Raw genomic sequence first — 21,657 nt, 5'->3', positions numbered from 1 at the left:
GGCGGCTATGCAGTGTGTCATAAAAGTCGTCATTGATGTCGTTTTATTGGTCATGATCATTATTTTCGAAATCTGCACACCTGTTTCAAATAAGGTATAGGTAGATGCATCCTAGTAAGCCAACAACATCTATATCTACTATTGAATTGTACTTTTGATAGTAGTAGTACAAAATGTAATCTGAAAGGAGTCAAGTAATATATTCCTGTAATGAGGAATCTACATTGATTCCAATTACTAGTAATTGTAGTATTCGAAAATTGATTCCTGATTCCTCAAATGGAATTGTACTTAGTAATTCGGTATAGTTGGATTACAAAGTAATCTGGGAATCGGTAATCAGATTACAAAGTAATTTCGAGTAATCGTGGAATCAGGAATCAATTACGAAATGCCCATCTCGGACTAAGTAGCACTGCATTCAATTGATCTTTTGGCGAACCGCGAGTTCACAGTTCGGGGCGAACTACTAGTAATAGCTTAAATAAGCCTGTTGACGTATGTCTTGGTCGGCCTCACCTTAACCTGGCAGATTTTGCAGTCCGGCCAAATTTATAAAAAAAACATCAAAAAATTTTTATCGAAAAATCGTGTGAAACTTGTATGGTACAATAGCTGCCTTTGAGGACAGTAATAAAAAAACTGGTCAAGTGCGAGTCGGACTCGCGTTTCAAGGGTTCCGTACATCACACAATTTTCAAAAAATTTTTTGTACGTGTAACGTGACGTAAGTGAAACGCCTTGAAAAACCCGAATGAGTCAATCAAGTTTTCAACACATGTAACATGAAGTTTTCTGGCGTGGTGACTTATATCTCTGCAAATATGCAAAGTAGCTTCTAGATAGGAAATTAAATGCCGAACAATAGTACAAGTGTCTAAATGCGAAGACTGAAGACCGAGCTCCGCGTAGGGCTGAAACTCGGAGCGTCCAATGGGTCGCGCTTCCTACAACTTCCGCAAGTGTTTTAAAAGCGAAGGCCGAAGAGAGATAATACCCACAGGGTGGCCAAAAAATAAGTACATTCCCGTAACCAGGGAGGTATTGGGATTATACCTACCTACTGAGCAACATTTACTATGGGACCCGAAATCGCGAAAAGAAATGTATCCTCCCATAGAAAACGGACCAGTCAAAACGTATGAAACAGCCAAATTTTTCTTTGCGATTTCGGGGTTGCACATCGACAACGGAAATACACTTAGTTTATTTTTTGGCCACCATGTATAGTGCTTTTTAAAACACGTGACAATACCTAGTAACCTAATCAATCAGTACTACAAGTAACATTGCGGCTGTGTGCCAGATACAGCTTAGTCGCATTTTTTATCTTAAGTCCGACTCACGCTTGAAGCTAAAGGCACGTCTCTTCGGGACGCTTCGGGTCTTCGGCCTTATGCGGATTTCGGCCTAGGGCCTTCGCAATAGCTGTCTAGAACTCTAATACATCACGTTTCACTTAAACCATTGCGGCTGTGTCCCTAAAAAACCTAAACCGCATTTTTGTTCTTAAATCCGACTCACGCTTGACTCTAGATTTCTAATAGGTTTTCCTGTCATCTTTAGGAAAAGGACTATTTTGTGTATTTTTTTCAGAGTTTTAGACTTAGTAGTTTCGGAGATAGAGGGGGGAATGGTCATTTTTTGTCTATTTTCTTGAATAACTTCTAGAATTTTTATCGTAAATTTATAAAAAAAATATATTTGAGATTCTCACAATGAGCTCTTTCGTTTGATATGTAACACGACATAGTTTGCAAAACTTTGATTTTTAATTTTATGGTTTACCCCCCAAAAGTAGCCCCTATGTTTAAAATTCATTTGTTGACGTTACATATCCGTCTTTGGGTCACGGACTTACATATGTGTACCAAATTTCAACTAAATTGGTCCAGTAGTTTCGGAGCAAATTGGCTGTGACAGACGGACGGACAGACAGACGCACGAGTGATCCTATAAGGGTTCCGTTTTTTCCTTTTGAGGTACGGAACCCTAAAAATGGTCGGCCAAATCCTGTGTTTGCAGGTTCCTGTGTCCGACCAATTTTGTGGGACCACGTGAGAGCTACAATTTACCTCATCGAAAAATAGAATGAAACAAACGGATTATAATAGCTAAAATAAGCCTGTTGACGTATGTCTTGGTCGGCCTTACCTTAACCTGGCAGTTTTTGCAGTCCGACCAAATTTATGAAAAAATCATCAAAAAATTTATATCGAAAAATCGTATGAAACTTGTATGGTACGATAGCTGCCTTTGAGGACAGTAAAAAAAAATGGTCGGCCAAATCCTGTGTTGGCAGGTTCCTGTCTCCGACCAATTTTGTGGTACCACGTGAGAGTTACAATTTACCACATCGAAAAATAGAATGAAACAAACGGATTATAATAGCTAAAATAACCCTGTTGACGTATGGCTTGTTACGGGCGGCTTTCATAAATTCAATGTGGCAGTGTGCGGCAGAATCAACTTGCATCAAATTTGATGCAACACATTGTGGCTGGACATTAAGAGATGAAATGTATAAGATCAAATGGTTTGAAGGACACATAACGCCTTTGCGAGTCGAATAAATAACAATAAGATAATCACTTAATATATGTGAGGTTATCTTGTGTATTTTTATTTATTTATATTTATTGAGAAGTTCAACAGCGTTTACATTAAATAAATAATATACAAAAAACATGAGAACTTATAGCATAGCCAATAACAGAACTTCCTGTAATTTATACATAATAAAAAATCATCTGTGGGTAGACTTGTAACTTGTGCTGTACAAGAATCGTAAATATAACTTAATTTGTAAGTCTTTAAGGTACAAGGAAAAAGAGAAAAAATTAATAATAACTGTAAACTGGAAAAAAAATCCTAAAATAGTAGGTAGAGCTCTAATTTTGCGTAAACAATAAATAAAAAATAGTAAAATAAAAATACATACAGTACCTACATAAACGAGCGAATCTATTAGTTTGTATGCATTTATTGGAATTTATGTGTTCGTGTGTGTGTGTGTGTGTGTGTGTGTGTGTGTGTGTGTGAGTGTGTGTGTGTGTGTGTGTGTGTGTGTGTGTGTGTGTGTGTGTGTGTGTGTGTGGGTGGGTGGGTGTATGTGTGTAAGTGGGTGTGATAGTGCGTGACTACCAGGAAAGTTGCTTTGCAATTTGTGATTTGAAAACATGTCTGGAGGAGAAGAAAGGGTCAATGTTTTGGAACGATTTATTATAGGTACGTGCGATTCTACTCAGAATTTAATAGAATAGAATTTTGGCCATAATTGGTACGATGACAGGGAATATGGAATAGTGTGGTGTGACGAGTTCGGCGCGTGGGAGCGCGGAGCCCTAACTGTGACAGCAATCCAACGCAGTCTAGATGCCCGTTGAGAACATCGTGGAGGAACATTTTACCATTTATTTAAATTTTGGAAGGATCACGTGCAGTTTTTCCTCTTATATTACAAGTGTTCGATTGAAAACTAAGCTTTGGTGTATACCTGGATCACCTGCACGTACAAGAAGGCGTTTCATATACGCCCGCCCATCAGATAGGTAGACAAAGTCATGATGCGTATGGAATACAGCATGTGTGGTCCTATTCTAGCTGTCACGTGGTATCACAAATTTGGTCGGACTGCAAAAACTGCCAGGCTACGGTGAGGCCGACCAAGCCATACGTCAACAGGCTTATTTTAGCTATTATAATCCGTTTGTTTCATTCTATTTTTCGATGAGGTAAATTGTAGCTCTCACGTGGTACCACAAAATTGGTCGGACAGAGGAACCTGCCAACACAGGATTTGGCCGACCACTTTTTTTTTACTGTCCTCAAAGGCAGCTATCGTACCATACAAGTTTCATACGATTTTTCGATAAAAAAATTTTGATGATTTTTTTATAAATTTGGTCGGACTGCAAAAACTGCCAGGTTAAGGTGAGGCCGACCAAGACCTACGTCAACAGGCTTATTTTAGCTATTATTATCCGTTTGTTTCATTCTAATTTTCGATGAGGTAAATTGTAGCTCTCACGTGGTACCACAAAATTGGTCGGACAGAGGAACCTGCCAACACAGGATTTGGCCGACCACTTTTTTTTTACTGTCCTCAAAGGCAGCTATCGTACCATACAAGTTTCATACGATTTTTCGATAAAAAAAATTTGATGATTTTTTTATAAATTTGGTCGGACTGCAAAAACTGCCAGGTTAAGGTGAGGCCGACCAAGACCTACGTCAACAGGCTTATTTTAGCTATTATTATCCGTTTGTTTCATTCTATTTTTCGTTGAGGTAAATTGTAGCTCTCACGTGGTACCACAAAATTGGTCGGACACAGGAATCTGCCAACAAAGGATTTGGCCGACCACTTTTTTTTTACTGTCCTCAAAGGCAGCTATCTTACCATACAAGTTTCATACGATTTTTCGATAAAATTTTTTTGATGTTTTTTTATAAATTTGGTCGGACTGCAAAAACTGCCAGGTTAAGGTGAGGCCGACCAAGACATACGTCAACAGGCTTATTTTAGCTATTATAATCCGTTTGTTTCATTCTATTTTTCGATGAGGTAAATTGTAGCTCTTACGTGGTACCACAAAATTGGTCGGACTGAGGAACCTGCCAACACAGGATTTGGCCGACCACTTTTTTTTTACTGTCCTCAAAGGCAGCTATCGTACCATACAAGTTTCATACGATTTTTCGATAAAAAAATTTTGATGATTTTTTTATAAATTTGGTCGGACTGCAAAAACTGCCAGGTTAAGGTGAGGCCGACCAAGACCTACGTCAACAGGCTTATTTTAGCTATTATTATCCGTTTGTTTCATTCTAATTTTCGATGAGGTAAATTGTAGCTCTCACGTGGTACCACAAAATTGGTCGGACAGAGGAACCTGCCAACACAGGATTTGGCCGACCACTTTTTTTTTACTGTCCTCAAAGGCAGCTATCGTACCATACAAGTTTCATACGATTTTTCGATAAAAAAATTTTGATGATTTTTTTATAAATCTGGTCGGACTGCAAAAACTGCCAGGTTAAGGTGAGGCCGACCAAGACATACGTCGACAGGCTTATTTTAGCTATTATAATCCGTTTGTTTCATTCTATTTTTCGATGAGGTAAATTGTAGCTCTCACGTGACCCAATAAATCTGGTCGGACTGCAAAAACTGCCAGGCTAAGGTGAGGCCGACCACTTTTTTTTTTACTGTCCTCAATTTCAGGTATCCTACCATACAAGTTTCATTCTATTTTTCGATGAGGTTTTTTTTGATGAATTTTTGTCCAACGTTTTTGCCATTTGTACAAAATCTGCCAGGTTAAGCCTAGGCCGACCAAGTGCGTTGGAATCTACTAAATGTCAGGTACCTCTACAGGGTAGGTATATTCTATTTTTTGATGAGGTTTGTTTCATGCAGCCGGCTCCCGGACTACGAGTGCAGATCCTAAATATTTCTTACGTAAGCTACACCTCAATATAAATATCTTGATACTTACTTAGATATTGTGAGACAAGTTAGTAGGACAACGTGAAGTCTTTTCCTCATTCTGAATATTTTTACCTGATTTCACGGTTCATAAATATTTAAGTAGGCACGAGTAGGTACCAAAAGTCTCAATAAAATCTACCTAAAGTTTTTCTACTGACTTCTAACTTCACAACAAGTTACTAACTAAGTACCTACTACTAGATAGTAGCCACCAAATTGGTAGGTGTCTAAGCTACTTTGTATGCGCGCTGTGTAATGAGCGAAAATATTTCATTGTCTCAATAAATGGATACTAAGCCATGGATTGAAATTTTAAACTCGCCGATGTCAACCTCTAGAATTTAAACGAGCCATTACTTGCAGCTAATTCGGAATGGTGATTTTAATTAAGTTCAATAGCCTCCGTTAACACGAGAAAATACTAAAATGCTACGCCTTAGAAGTACTTCAGTTCAACAGGAGCTTTAAGTACTTTGTGAGCTGTAGATGGACCAGAATAAGTCTGACCTATGATTACGCGTATCTTTTAATTTAAAGTAAAGGGTTCAATTTATACTGGAACGCATATATACATTTAACAGATAGGAGGAAAGGAACACTTGGTGATTCTTTTTACCGCTAACCTAGCCCGGGTGAGTCGGTTATCAACTTTTGGTTGAACTACAACGATTGCGCTAGCATAAAACCAGTTTGTTAATTTTATTGATGACTAGCTGTTGCCCGCGACTTCGTCCGCGTGGAATCTTATCTTCAACATTTTACATCTTTAGTAGGTAGGTACCTATAATTTTCATATCCAAGCAATGTTGAAATTAAGTACTTTTCATTTTTAGCAAGTTGTATGAAGTTTTAAGTCAAGTGGATTTTGATGTTGGTTGCTGAAATTACTTTTCTTGTATTCTCATAATAGGTACCTATGCCCTTATACAAAGATTCAAGTTCCGCATTTCGCACTCACAAAATATCTGATCTCCATACATACTTTCAACCCCTTTCTCACCACCTTGGGGGATGATTTTGCTTGAATTAGTTTTCATGTTTTTTAATTTATTACCTTTTTTTCCAAAAAGTTAAAGTTCCTAGCTTAAAATTAAATTTACACCCCAAGACGAATTTTCATCCTCTTTTTAGTAGCCCCCTTAGGGATTGAATTTCCAAAAACGTTGTAATTACTTTTTTTTGTAATCGGCTATTATGTCTTTCTAAGAAGTTTCAAAGCATTTGTAATGGATTCAAACTTTGAACCCCATTTTAACCCTGTTAGGGGATGAATTTTACAAATCGCTGAAATCACTTTTATTGTCTTCTAATAATATCCCCAAACACAAAGATTCAAATCCCGCGCTCGAAAAAATGCATGATATCCATACAAACTTTCAACCCCGTTTTCACCACCATAGGAATGAATTTCCAAAAACGCTGAAATTAGTTTTCTTGTATTTTAATACAATACCTTTTTACAAAGTTTCAAGTTCCTAGCTTCAAATAAAATTTGCACCTGAAGACGAACTTTCATCCCCTTTTTAACCCCCTCAGGGGTTGAATTTACAAGAACGTAGTACTTTTTTTTGTAATCGGCTATTATGCCTTTCTAAGAATTTTAAAAGCATTTGTAATGGATTTAAACTTTGAAATCCATTTTAACCCTGTTGGGGATGAATTTCACAAAACGCTGAAATTATTTTTATTGTCTTCTAATAGTATCCCCAAATACAAAGATTCAAGTCCCGCGCTCGAAAAAATGTTTGATATCCATACAAACTTTCAACCCCTTTTTCACCACCTTAGGGGATGAATTTTCAAAAACGCTGAAATGAGTTTTCTTGTATTTTAATTTAAAACGTTTTTACAAAGTTTCAAGTTCCTTGCTTAAAATAAAATTAGCACCCGCAGACGAACTTCCATCCCCTTTTTAACCCCCTTAGGGGTTGAAATTCCAAAAACGTTGCAATCACTTTTTTTGTAATCGCTATTATGCCTTTCTAAGAAGTTTCAAAACCATTTGTAATGGATTCAAACTTTCAACCCCTTTTTAACCCTGTTAGGGGATGCATTTTACAAAACGCTGAATTTACTTTTCCTGTCTTCTAATAATATCCCTAAATACAAAGATTCAAGTCCACCACTTGAAACATTTTTTGATATCCATACAAACTTTCAACCCCTTTTTCACCACCTTAGGGGATGAATTTCAAAAACGCTGAAATTAGTTTTCTTGTATTTTAATAATACAGTAGAACCCGGTTAATACGATCACGTTTAAAACGATTTCCCGCATAATAAGCCATTTTACGCCGGTCCCTGCAACTTTAGGCCTGTTTTCATACATTTTTTCACGGTTAAGACGACTCGCGTCCCGCTTAATACGCCATCTAAAATTCCCGTTACGAACCATCTACACGTTTGTGTTATTGCCACAACCATCGTACGGTCGTATTGTTATGCAATACGCCGTTAGTCAACATTTTTTAATGTGTTTATTACCTACCTTAGGTTTTTTGTTTTGTCTAATATCTTTTGTCGGGTCCTTGTCGGCGTGAGAATCCTATGCCATCTGCATGACGGTTATGGACCACGGAGTGCAAGCTATCGCTCCCAGATTTTTATTTGTAGTTAGTTACTCCACAACTTTGTAGTTGAGCCTATTGTTAGTGTACCTAATCTAGATTATTTAACAGCGTGTGGAGTCCTACCGACACTAAAGATATCATTCGCTCATTATCACCGCTGCTGTGTTTGTACATGAAATAATACTAGTTTTTATTTCACGTTTAATACGATTTCCCGTTTAAGACGCGTATTTTGCTAGGTCCCCTCAGAATCGTCTTAAGCGGGTTCTACTGTATATCTTTTTACGAAGTTTCAAATTCCTAGCTTAAAAGAAAACTTTAACCCCATACAAACTTTCATCCCCTTTTTAACCCCCTTAGGGGTTGAATTTCTCAAAATCGCTTCTTATCTCTTGTACACTTTATAAATGCAATCTGGTGTGCAAATTTTAACTTTCTGGCTTTTGTAGTTTCGGCTCTGCGTTGATGAATCAGTCAGTCAGTCAGTCAGTCAGGACACTTGCATTTATTATTCAGCTCATCTCAATTTGATTTTGATACACGGTTTTCTCCCCTGACTTTATATTCCCTGATTGAGCTTTCGCCTCAGGCTCAATCGTATAGTATGGTTCGTCAACAGGCGAATACTCGGTAAACGACCGAAATACAGCTTGGTTTTCATATTGCCCTGAATGAGCTCACGGCGCTTCTTCATTACCATTAGGTACGTCGTATGTAGGTACGCGCCAGAACGCTTTACGATGGCGGTAAGAGTTACGCTCTTCTCAAGGATCAATTAAGGCGAATGGGTGTGTTATTATTATTATTGGCACCCTGCGTCTTCCTTAATGACGAACAAAACATCTATAAATGAAGTAAATAAAAGCCTCTGAATTTCGTATAGTTTATGTTTCCTAACATCAGCATCAGCACGTTTGTCGTATTAAGTATTTGAACATTTCAATTTATAATTTTTAAGAAAAAAAAACCGACTTCTATGGGGGCCGGTGAAAGATTATTGTAGATAGAGGTACACTATGTAGAAAAGGAGGTAAAACCACCCACTTTTCTACTGGCATTTCGCTTCTGTAAGGGTCGTAGTTCTAGCCTAACCTAACCCACTTCTCTGATAGCAGTTCGGTTCTGTGAGGATCGCAGTTCAAACCTAACCTAACCCACTTAACGGCGCATGCGGTGCGGTGTACGGGGGTTTAAGCGGGAGGGGCTAGTAAGATTGGCATCATCATACTTATATACTTACACATTTTATGGTAGGTAATCATAGTGGTTTATTTAGTTAAGGTATCATAGTGGTTTTCCGGGTCAAGGTCCGGGTCCGAGTCCGGGTCTGAGTCCGGGTCCGAGTCCGGGTCCGAGCCCGGGTTCGAGTCCAGGTCCGAGTCCGGGTCCGAACCGGATCCGGGTATGAGTCCGGTTCTGGGTCCGAGTCCGGGACCCAGTCCAAATCAAAATCGAAATTCGTAATCACCAAATGTGTACTATGCGTTGTTGAAGAGTTCTATTCTGGTCATCATCAGCAGTTCCATTTCATCAAATGCGACAGTTTTTAATGTAAATGCTTGATTTTATGATGAAAATACAAAAAAATCTATGCGTATTCCTTTAATATTTGAGGAGTTCCCTCGATTCCTTATGGATCCCATCATCAGAACTCGAGCTTGACAAAAATGTGGCTTAAAAACTTAACTTGCTTAACAAGCATAACGAAGAGGAAAAATCGCCAAACGTGAACTATGCGTCGTTGAAGAGTTCTGTTCTGATCATCATCAGCAGTTCCACTTCATCAAATGCGACAGTTTTTAATGAAAATGCTTAATTTTCTGAGGTAAATACAAAAATCTCTATACGCATGCCTTTAATATTTGAGGAGTTCCCTCGATTCCTTATGGATCCCATCATCAGAACTCGAGCTTGACAAAAATGTGCATTAAAAACTTAACTTGCTTAACAAACATAACGAAGAGGAAAAATCTCGAAACGTGAACTATGCGTCGTTGAAGAGTTCTGTTCTGATCATCATCAGCAGTTCCACTTCATCAAATGTGACAGTTTTTAATGAAAATGCTTAATTTTCTGATGTAAATACAAAAATCTCTATACGCATGCCTTTAAGATTTGAGGAGTTCTCTCGATTCCTCATGGATCCCATCATCAGAACTCGAGCTTGACAAAAATGTGCATTAAAACTGAACTTGCTTAACAAACATAACGAAGAGGACAAATCGCCAACCGTGAACTATGCGTCGTTGAGGAGTTCCGTTCTGATCATCATCAGCACACTTCATCAAATGTCACTCTTTTGGATGTATATGCTTGATTTGATGATAAAAACCCAAAAATCACTATATGTATGCCTTTAAGATTTGAGGAGTTCCCTCGATTCCTCATGGAACCCATCATCAGAACTGGGTTTTGACAGAAACGGGACCAATCTGTATGCATATACATTCAATCAAAAAAATAATTTTCAAAATCGGTCCAGTAATGACGGAGATATGGAGTAACAAACATAAAAAATAAAAAAAATAAAAAAAATAAATAATTTTTAAGAAAAAAAAACCGACTTCTATGGGCCCGGTGAAAGATTATGGTAGATGGTGCACTATGTAGAAAAGGAGGTAAAACCAGTACTTTCTAGTAGCATTTCGTTTCCGTAAGGGTCGTAGTTCTAGCCTAACCTAACCCACACTTCTCTGATAGCAGTTCGGTTCTGTGAGGATCGCAGTTCGAACCTAATCAAACCCACTTTTCTAGTAGCATTTCGTTTCTGTAAGACTCGCAGTTCTAACCAAACCTAACCCACTTTTGTTCGGTTCTGTGAGGATCGCAGTTCAAACCTAACCTAACCCACTTAACGGCGCATGCGGTTCGGTGTACGGGAGTTTGAGCGGGAGGGGTTTGGCATCATCATACCCACATTTTATGGTAGGTAATCATAGTGGTTTATTTAGTTTAGGTATTATAGTGGTTTTCTGGGTCAAGGTCCGGGTCTCTGAGTGAGAGTCCGGGTCCGAGTCCGGGTCCGAGTCCGGGTCCGAGTCCGGGTCCGAGTCCGGGTCCGAATCCGAGTCCGAGTCCGAGTCCGGGTCCGAGTCCGGGTCCGAATCCGAGTCCGAGTCCGGGTCCGAACCGGATCCGGGTATGAGTCCGGGTCCCAGTCCAAGTCAAAATCGAAATTCGAAATCACCAAACATGTACTATGCGTCGTTGAAGAGTTCTGTTCTGATCATCATCAGCAGTTCCACTTCATCAAATGCAACAGTTTTTAATGTAAATACTTGATTTTATGATGAAAATACAAAAAATTCTATACGTATGCCTTTAAGATTTGAGGAGTTCCCTCGATTCCTTATGGATCCCATCATCAGAACTCGAGCTTGACAGAAATGTGGCTTAAAAACTAAACTTGCTTAACAAACATAACGAAGAGGACAAATCGCCAAACGTGAACTATGCGTCGTTGAAGAGTTCCGTTCTGATCATCATCAGCAGTTCCACTTCATCAAATGCGACAGTTTTTAATGAAAATGCTTGATTTTCTGATGAAAATACAAAAATCTCTATACGCATGCCTTTAAAATTTGAGGAGTTCCCTCGATTTCTCATGGATCCCATCATCAGAACTCAAGCTTGACAAAATTGTGGCTTAAAAACTTAACTTGCTTAACAAACATAACGAAGAGGACAAATCGCCAAAGGTGAACTATGCGTCGTTGAAGAGTTCCGTTCTGATCATCATCAGCAGTTCCACTTCATCAAATGTCACGTTTTTGAATGTATATGCTTGATTTGTTGATAAAAACACAAAAATCACCATATGTATGCCTTTAAGATTTGAGGAGTTCCGTCGATTCCTCATAGATCCCATCATCAGAACTGGATTTTGACAAAAACGGGACCAATCTGTATGCATATACATACAATCAAAAAAATAATTTTCAAAATCGGTCCAGTAATGACGGAGATATGGAGTAACAAACATAAAAAATAAAATAAAAAATAAAAAAAATAAAAAACATACAACCGAATTGATAACCTCCTCCTTTGGGATTTGGAAGTCGGTTAAAAAAATAAAAAACATACAACCGAATTGATAACCTCCTCCTTTGGGATTTGGAAGTCGGTTAAAAACAGGCTTAATTTGCACACCAAAGTCTTTTGATCGACAGACGAATATTCGCGTTAAAAAATAAAGTTTTTTTCAATATTTGTTTTTTTATAGTTTTTTTTCATATGTTATGTTATGGGGCACGTCAATATATTAGTACCCCATAAATTATACATGGTATTTTATGTTACTTGCAGATAACGTCGTCCCTATATTTGTCCCTGAACTCGCGGTACTGGCCGCGTCTGGCGCCACTGGGGGCCATCTCAGACCTGCTCATGCTGCTCAACTACGTGCTCGACCCCGTGCTCTACGTGCTGATGCGCCGCTCGCGCCCTCGCTGCCTGCGAGCGCTGAGCCACGCTCTTGCGCATTGTTTTAAGCGGGTCAGTGTATTTACACAATTTCATCTCTGTACTTACAGCGTACACACGCCCCTAGTGCCACTGCGGGGAATTTAGCCCTGCTCATTTAGGTAATGTCTGCTAAATTAGGTACGTTGCTCTTCGTGCTGCCAATTTGGCCCGCGAAGAGTGCGAAATTCCATATAAACTTGTCCGAAAATAACTTGGAGACCCCTGATGCAGATGTAGTTAGGCACTATCCCATAGTTTATCTCTAACCCAGCAACTTACAGTCAATTACTTATTTATGTTAACAGAACCACAAGACATCGACGGAGTCAATGAAGACATCGTGTTGCCCGCAGGAGACACTGCTGGTGAGCGATAGCTCGGGCGCCGAGATGAAGCCGCTGCGCGCTTTGCCGGCGCCCACTCCCTCGCACTTGCTGGACTGACCGTGGAGGGACCGCTCTCTCTAGACTCTTGTCTAGTCGGGGAGCTCGCTCGAAGTCTACGAAGTTCACTAGACTGTGAAGACAGAGCTTCCCCCTGGAGACACCTGGCAGCTCGGGCACCGAGTTTAAAAAAGCTACATTGGCTTGCGGCGGCGTGCGGTGTTCAAGCTCGAATGACCAGTGAGCGAGCGCCCTCTCCAGACGCGATCTGGAGGGCTCAGTGTTTCTAAAACTACGTGAGATGTGATTGTGGTTAAACTTGCTCGAATGTGAAATTTACATTTAATACGACGACGTGCGTATGTGTATGCTTGGAAAAAGTAATTTTAAGGAAAGTTAGTTGTTTGTCTCTCCTAAAGAGAAAGGGAACATTTTAAGTCATGAAGTAAAGTATGAGACTATAAGCTAAATAGATGATTATGATGTAAGAACCTATGCTTTATATAACATAACGATGTATGTAAATGTAAAACTTATTAGGAAATAGGTAACCATAAGACAGAAAACATACCAAATGCACCTTTTAACGAGTCGGTTAAAGAAAAACCAAGACTTCGTTCTTGTACTTAGCCAAAAATATATAGGATGAACCTGAGGACTATCACATGTACCTACCTATCTACATATTAATTAGATTTTGATTGTGAAGAACTAGTCTCAAATTTTACATTTTATAAATATTACACATACCTATTTAGTGTTTATATTTAGGTACTTATTTATTAGTTCTTTTAAATGGATAGGAATTCTTACGTGCATGGAAGTGTACTTACCTAACTGTTAATATCCACACAGGGCAAAAGTTTACCGTAAGATTGGCATTGTAGGTACCTACATAGAACAAATACGTACTTAGATATATAGGTATATTACTTTTATGCGAGGAACTAACGTTCTATGAGTAATATACATTTTTAAGCAAATAAATGTATACCTACCTAGAATGCTATGCTTGAAGTTTAACAATTGAATACCTAATTAAATATGCGCATTGGTGTAATTAATAATGACTTGTGTAACTTTAATTATGTGTTAAGTAGGTATAGCGATATAAATAAATGCTTCCTAAAGAAAAAAGTTACCAGAACTTTTCATAATAATTACAGGTATTCTATTCTATATAACGTACCTATTACCCTTAAGTAAGTAACAAATCATACCTAGTTTTATATGTACCTATAGATTTGATTTAAGAGTAGGTAATAGTCAATTAGTATAAAAAACAATCCCTACTAATATTGTAAATGACGAAAGTAAGTTTGTCTGTCTGTATATGTAACCTCTTCACGCTTTAAAACCGCTGAACCGATTGAGATGAAATTTGGGGTACTAGCACAGAATAAATAATAGTACTAGGTACAGAAGACTCACTCTCTAACAAAACGCGTCTGTTACGATCAGCACAGATATGGCCGCTAGGTGGCGACAGCGCCACGCGCGGCTTATGGCTTTCCCCAAAATTGGGGTGCGAACGGATGTACTTTTAGCTACCTGTAGCAAAGCGACGAAATCGCGGAGTGAGCCACGCCTGGTCAGTCAATTAGTATAAAAAACAATTCCTACTAATATTGTAAATGAGAATGTAAGTTTGTCTGTCTGTATGTTACCTCTTCACGCTTAAACCGCTGAACCAATTGAGATGAAATTTGGGGTACTAGCACAGAATAAATAATAGTACTAGGTACAGAAGACTCACTCTCTAACAAAACGCGTCTGTTACGATCAGCACAGATATGGCCGCTAGGTGGCGACAGCGCCACGCGCGGCTTATGGCTTTCCCCAAAATTGGTGTGGAACGGATGTACCTACTTTTAGTTACCTGTAGCAAAGCGACGATATCGCGGAGTGAGCCACGCCTGGTACTAGTAGTAGTTTGGGGTAGTACCTATTGGTAACAGTATCAGGTAGTGTGATTGGCACCAATTGTATTGATGACACCACCAAGGCCCTACCGCACGAAAGAAAAATAAATTTCAATGTTCATTTTTCAGGTAGGACCTCATGCTTTTGTCCGGCTTACATTGCCCGGATTTATTTACCTACTTGAAGTTGCAAAAAAGTTTCACGGAGTACCTAAAGGATGACTCACGTTTAGACCGGGCCGAGTCTGGGCCGGAGCTTCCGGGGCTTAATTTTCTGTGTCTGAGGTGACTGGTGATTCTTTCCATAGAAAACGCAGTGCCGGAAGCTCCGGCCCGGACACGGCCCGGTCTAACGTGACTCATCCTTAACGCAATAACAAACCACGAAACGAGGTTTTGGGTTATTTGTATTTGACTACTTTAGATACCTTTATTACCTGCTATTACTGTGTCCATTTTTGGTAGATATAACGTAATTAATATAGTCTTCACGAAGAATCTCAATAAGTACACCGAAATTCTTATCATTATTATTTTGTATAAATATGCCTATTTTTATAAAATAGGATTAGTCTGTTACATATAAGTATCCTAGGATTAAATTAAAGCACATATCATAAAACAATGTTTTATTTATTATTTTTCCCTCCGTAAGTACCTACCTACCTTTCACTGCATTCTTTCCGTAGCCCACTTATCACTTCTATACCAGTTACGGCATCACGAAGGTCCCCTTAGAGCGTTGATGCTCATGCAAATTGCAGGTTGCATTTAAGTCCATCTACCAATAACAGACGTAGGCGTGTCCAAACTTTTAAATTCAGGCTCAAACTCTCCCATTTTCTTTTATGGGGCCTGATCGTATGGATATTGACTTTCTTGCTTTGTAACAGGCCAAAATTAAAATGCATAATTATGTAGGTACAGCCACCTGCAATAATATGTTACTCTTCGATGTCCACAAAAATATGTGACACGCTCAATACCATACGGCTCGGCTATTACATTTTGATTAAATGATGACCTTAACTATAGACGGTCAAACAAGTTTGTCATTAGAAATAAGGTGCGAAATTCAAGTTTTCTATGGGACTCTTCGCACCTACTTTTTTTTTAATTTGCCGCTCTTTTCTACTGACGGAAATGGCTTGACAGAGTATATTTTGCGTGTGCTCCAATTTGGTTTATCAGCAAATCATAGAATATTATTTCTTGAAGGAGACGCACGTTACGCATCTATATGGTAAGCAAGGCCTATTGACTTCCTTGGAATGACGTGACCCTTCATAATTGTACATGTGTGCTCCGTTTCTAGAGCTGTATTGCCAGTAATTACCATAAAAATATTTTACTACAGCAACATTGCTAGAACTGGCTGAAAAAGCTCAAGATGCTGTTGGAATTTTCTGTGATCTGTCAAAGGCATTTGATTGCGTTGATCACGAAAATTTAAAGAGAAAATTAAGCCGCTATGGGATAAAAGCTAGTGCCCTTGACCTGGTCTCATCGTACCTTTCGGATAGAACTCAGCGAGTAGTTATTAATGGAACTCAATCGGCGGGGTCCCCGGTAGCCCTCGGAGTGCCTCAAGGTTCAATTCTTGGTCCCTTCCTGTTCTTGGTATACATTAATGACTTACCAAAAGTTGTGCAAGATAGACATGATATAGTGTTATTTGCAGATGACACTTCCCTTATATTTAAAGTGGACAGAAAGGAAAATAGCTTCGAGAGCATTAATGACGCGCTATCTACCATTGTAAACTGGTTTACGGCAAACAATTTGCTTTTGAACGCCAAGAAAACCAAATGCATCAAGTTTACGCTACCTAACGTCAAGCAGGTAAATAACAGCAAGATTAAAATAAAAGGTGATACGCTGGAATTTGAGGACCGAACTGTTTTCCTGGGAGTCACTCTAGACTCCAAACTGCAATGGCATGCACATATAGGCACTCTAGCCGGAAAACTTAGTTCAGCAGCCTATGCAGTGAGGAGAATCAAACAGCTGACAAACGTAGAGACGGCCAGGCTGGTATACTTTAGTTACTTCCATAGTGTTATGTCTTATGGAATTCTGTTGTGGGGAAAAGCGGCAGATATTCAGACAATATTTGTGCTGCAAAAACGAGCTGTACGTTCCATCTATGGACTGGGCGCTCGAGTATCCCTAAGAGAGAAATTCAAAGAAGTTAACATTCTTACCGTTGCATCTCAATACATACTAGAGAATATTATGTATGTTCGGAAAAACATCCACGAATTCAAGGTTAACAGTGATATCCATAACTATAACACTAGAAACAAACATAAACTTGCTGTGCCCGCCCACCGCCTCCGTAAGGTTAGTACGTCTTTCGTCGGGAACTGTACACGTTTTTATAACAAAGTCCCCACTGATGTAGTGAATTTACCACTTCATAAATTTAAGTCGCACATTAAGCACTCCTTGTTACGTAAGGCGTACTACACTGTAAATGATTTTATAAACGATAGAGATGCTTTTAAGCCGGTAGCTTGATTTCATTAGTATAATAAGAATTAAATAAATATTGTTTTTTTTTACATTGTGAATTAAATATGCTAGTGTCCAGTAGAATTGACACATGAGACAATGATGTTCTCGCTTGATTATATTGTTTAATTTAATTTTAGTTTTGGACACTTGGAGACCTTATACATCTCTAAGTACATATTTATTTATTTGATTTTTATTTTTGATTGTACATACTTACCTATATTTTTAATGTTTCTGACACTTAGAGACCTTTACATCTCTAAGTCAACTTAGGCTAGTAATTATGTGAAGCTATATTACTGTCTTTTTATGTAACATATGAGCACAAAATGCCGTGTCTTACAGCTACATGTTATTACTATTTTAATATTAATATAGGCCGGTAGCTTGAACATGTCATGCTCGCTTAAAAGTCTTTGCTTACGGTGGCGTTGTTGATCGGGTCGCCACTTTCCCGAATGAAGGTTGAGGGAGGCGATGGCTGAGATACGCGTCATACTCGTGAACGGGTGCTGTTTGTGGAGACTGGTCTGTTAAGCTAACACGAGCTATTATACTTAGTAACTTTTATTAATTAATTACAGTGAGACGCCTCATTCTGTTCTCGTATGTTTCTTTTCTTTTAATGAATGTATTAATTATACAGGATATTGACTCTTGGAGACCTTATACATCTCTAAGGATAACTTGATAAACTATATAATCTTATAGTTCTGACACCTAGAGACATTTACACCTCTAAATATTATAGATTTTTTTTGTGTGTTTTTTTATCTGTATTTTGTATGTAATTCGACATTAAGAGACCATATACATCTCTTAGTAATTGTAATACGTTAGATTGAATTGTTAGTTTTATTTTATAAAATTGTTGATGTTATTATTTTTGCTTTTATGTAAATTCAATGTTGACGTGTAAAAGTGCCCTTGTGGCCTATTTGCTGAATAAATGTTGATGTTTGATGTTTGGCTTTGTCTATACGATTTCTAGGAACAAATCCAATTATTTTATCAAATATATTTTGATTTGTATTTTATGAAGTAGTCAAAGTCATATGTAAATTATTATTTATTTTTTGAAATATGTAAATTATTATCTATTTCAGTTTGTCTTTGTCTATGTTCATAAAATCTATGAAGGGTAGACGTGCCTCTACCCTCCTTGATAAAATTTTAAAAAAAATCTTTGTCAATAGGCCTCTTTGATAGGCCTTGATTTGAGTCTGGCCGGTAAGAACATAGACAAGACAAAAGTCTGTAATGTCAATGCTGTCATTTAAGTCATTTAACGCCAAAAATAAAAAATTTCATATAAAACGATTTATTCACTTGAAATATATTTATTTACCTATTAATTTAAAAATAAAAACTATTCATATGTACGAGCAACATATCTAAATGCGTCTTCGCACAGACTTAGTTAAATTTAAACCGTTCTCGCTCTTCCTTCCTTGCTGTATTATGTATCCGGCAATGGCGACTTCATCAACAATTCTTATCCGGATTATGAAAAGCCCTAATGTGTGTGTGGAAACCGTTGTAGTAAACCAGAAACAGCGATAATTTCAAGGTAAGAAATATATCAATCTTTAAATAAAAATGAGCGTACTAATTACCAAATTCAAATATAATAATTTAATCTTACTATCCCCGTAAGTCCCGCGGACGCTATATCGCGTCCGAAATTATAATCTAAATTCATCATAGATGTAAAACCTCTCATTGTTTACGAGTAAGCTGATAAATTTAGACCTTAGGAATTAGCGACGTTAGTAATTAGGAAGTTAGATTATATTGTTTAATTTGTGACTATTTTGTTTTAGAAAGTGAATCATGGCTTGAGCGTGAGATAATAATATAATCCTGGCCCGTCATATGATTTCTTGGAAAAAGCTCAAAGGGCACGTATCTGCTGCATATACAGACTAGTTTTCCGGTGACCAAGAACGCTGCGTGGAGCTGTGGAGCAGAAATGTCCGGCGATAACCGGATAGATGTAATAACAACTTGTAACCATTTGCCATATCAATGTATGTATTCATATGTATTGCTCCTAACATATATACACTAATCCTAATAGGAATGATAATCTTAATAATACGTAACTTTTTGTAACCTTTTATATTTGACGAATTTTCAAATATAGTACCTAATCATTATCTTATAACGTATTTCTTTATTTATTTGTGATATGCTAATTTAAGAGCCCAACAACGTGCACACTAGCACCCCTGCTAAAATAAATAATCGTGATTATTTAAGTTAAATTTAAATTTTACAGGTATTTAAAAAAGTGGCCGCTACTGACTGTATTGTGTATTTAAGTACCTTTTGAATACATCTAACTAGTTTTTATGTTGCTGGATTCGTCAATCTATGAGCTCAAAACAAAAACGGCCGTTTTAGTTTTGAACGGGTAGGTTGACGAATCCAGTAACATAAAAATTAGTTTAATGTATTCAGCAGTGGCGCTAGTGTGCACGTTGATGGGCTCTTAAAAACCTGACCCCAACAAAAAATAAAATAATACAAAAAGAAATTCCCTCTCCGGGATTCGAACCCAGGACCATTAGCTAATCCTGAACTGGATCACTGCCAATACCCGCTAGGGGCGCTAGGCTAAACGGGTTGTCAATTCTAATTACAATGGTATCCTACCGAGCGCTAGTAATATAAACGAACTTTTGAAGGGGACATTTTTTTGTATGGAGTTATCGTTCTTCTTCTAGTGAGTATTATATTCTTTGATGGTAAGCAAGCTTTTGTAGGGTTAATACTTCAAAAAAACTCCTTAAGCTGCTGTCAAACGTTTGGCTTAAAAGACTCGCAGCCGGGCCATAACAATAATTATTAAAAAAAAGTTGTCAATAACTGTCAATTTTTTGTAAGCTCTCGGAGTATAGTATTTCTTGTATTGTAACTAATGTATTTCAGTAAAAATGGTGATATTTGTAAAACTCTGAAGCAGCTTTCATATTTTTTAAGTGATACTTGTCCTTCTTAACAGATCTCATACTAACATTGGCCAAGATGTCGAAGTGGTGAGTCACATTATTCATTTAAACTTAACACTGTTGCATACTTACAAACAATATGGTTGTAATCTAAGATCGTTTAGTATAATTGGGAAACGTACTCGATTCTATTAGCTGCATTAGAGACTACGTCATCTTGTTTATTTAGCAGTGAATTTGTTCTAATTAGTTGCGTGTCTTCGCAAGGTCTCAGTTCTATAACTCAATGCATATATAGTAGAAGAGCCGGCCGCAAATTTTCTAACCGACTTGATACCACGATGAAATACACAATGGGAAACCATAAAAGTGATGCTAAGTCCGAATTCGATAGTCTGCCACGGCGGAACTTGCCGAAAGTACGAAAAAGAAGGCCACTTCCGGTGCGAAAAAAGGGGGCTGATTTAACCCATCTGATACCGAAATAATAATTATGGCAGCAGTTAGAAATTTACATGTAGACACATAAAAGCGAAGTCTGCCAGTATTTTTTTAGCCGGAAGTGCTTGGCAGACGCTCTCAAAGGTGGCCAACGGGACCCCTAATTTAACCCATCTGATACCACCATGAAACCAATTCCAGTCGGTAGGTATGAACCCTCATGTCAGGAATATATAAGTCTGCCAAGGCTATTCCTGCTGAAACACCTTGGCAGACGAGATTATGTAAGCAAGGTCGGCATCGGTTACCCTACACTAACCCATCTGATACCACCATGAAACCAATTCCAGTCAGTAGGTACGAACCCCCATTTTAGGAATATATAAGTCTGCCAAGGTTTTTCCTGCCGAAACACCTTGGCAGACGAGATTATAAGCAAGATGACCATCGGTTACCGTACACTAACCCATCTGATACCGCCATGAAACCAATTCCAGTCGGTAGGTATGAACCCTCATATCAGGAATATATAAGTCTGCCAAGGCTTTTCCTGCCGTAACACCGTGGCAGACGAGATTATGTAAGCAAGGTCGGCATCGGTTACCCTACACTAACCCATCTGATACCACCATGAAACCAATTCCAGTCGGTAGGTATGAACCCCCATTTTAGAAATATATAAGTCTGCCAAGGTTTTTCCTGCCGAAACACCTTGGCAGACGAGATTATAAGCAAGATGACCATCGGTTACCGTACACTAACCCATCTGATACCACCATGAAACCAATTCTAGTCGGTAGGTATGAACCCTCATTTCAGGAATTTATAAGTCTGTCAAGGCCTTTCCTGCCGAAACACCTTGACAGACGAGATTATGTAAGCAGCATCCGCATCCGAGGGATCCGTATTTTG

At 38.3% G+C, this 21,657-nt stretch overlaps 1 protein-coding gene across 1 annotated transcript in view; it reads left to right on the top strand.

Moving 5' to 3' along the window:
- The window catches only part of LOC134665891 (prostaglandin E2 receptor EP3 subtype), a 54,885-nt gene extending 41,801 nt beyond the window's left edge, over positions 1 to 13,084 (top strand). Inside the window, exons 5-6 of the mRNA XM_063522935.1 lie at positions 12,370 to 12,558; positions 12,834 to 13,084. Of these exons, the coding sequence (XP_063379005.1) occupies positions 12,370 to 12,558; positions 12,834 to 12,971 (327 nt within the window). The 3' untranslated portion in view covers positions 12,972 to 13,084. The remainder of the gene's footprint in view (positions 1 to 12,369; positions 12,559 to 12,833) is intronic.
- The last annotated feature ends 8,573 nt before the right edge of the window (positions 13,085 to 21,657 follow it).

Source organism: Cydia fagiglandana, chromosome 1 (genome assembly GCF_963556715.1).
Source record: "Cydia fagiglandana chromosome 1, ilCydFagi1.1, whole genome shotgun sequence".
Classification (NCBI taxonomy): Eukaryota; Metazoa; Arthropoda; class Insecta; order Lepidoptera; family Tortricidae; genus Cydia; species Cydia fagiglandana.
This window is presented reverse-complemented; position numbering and strand designations above follow the sequence as displayed.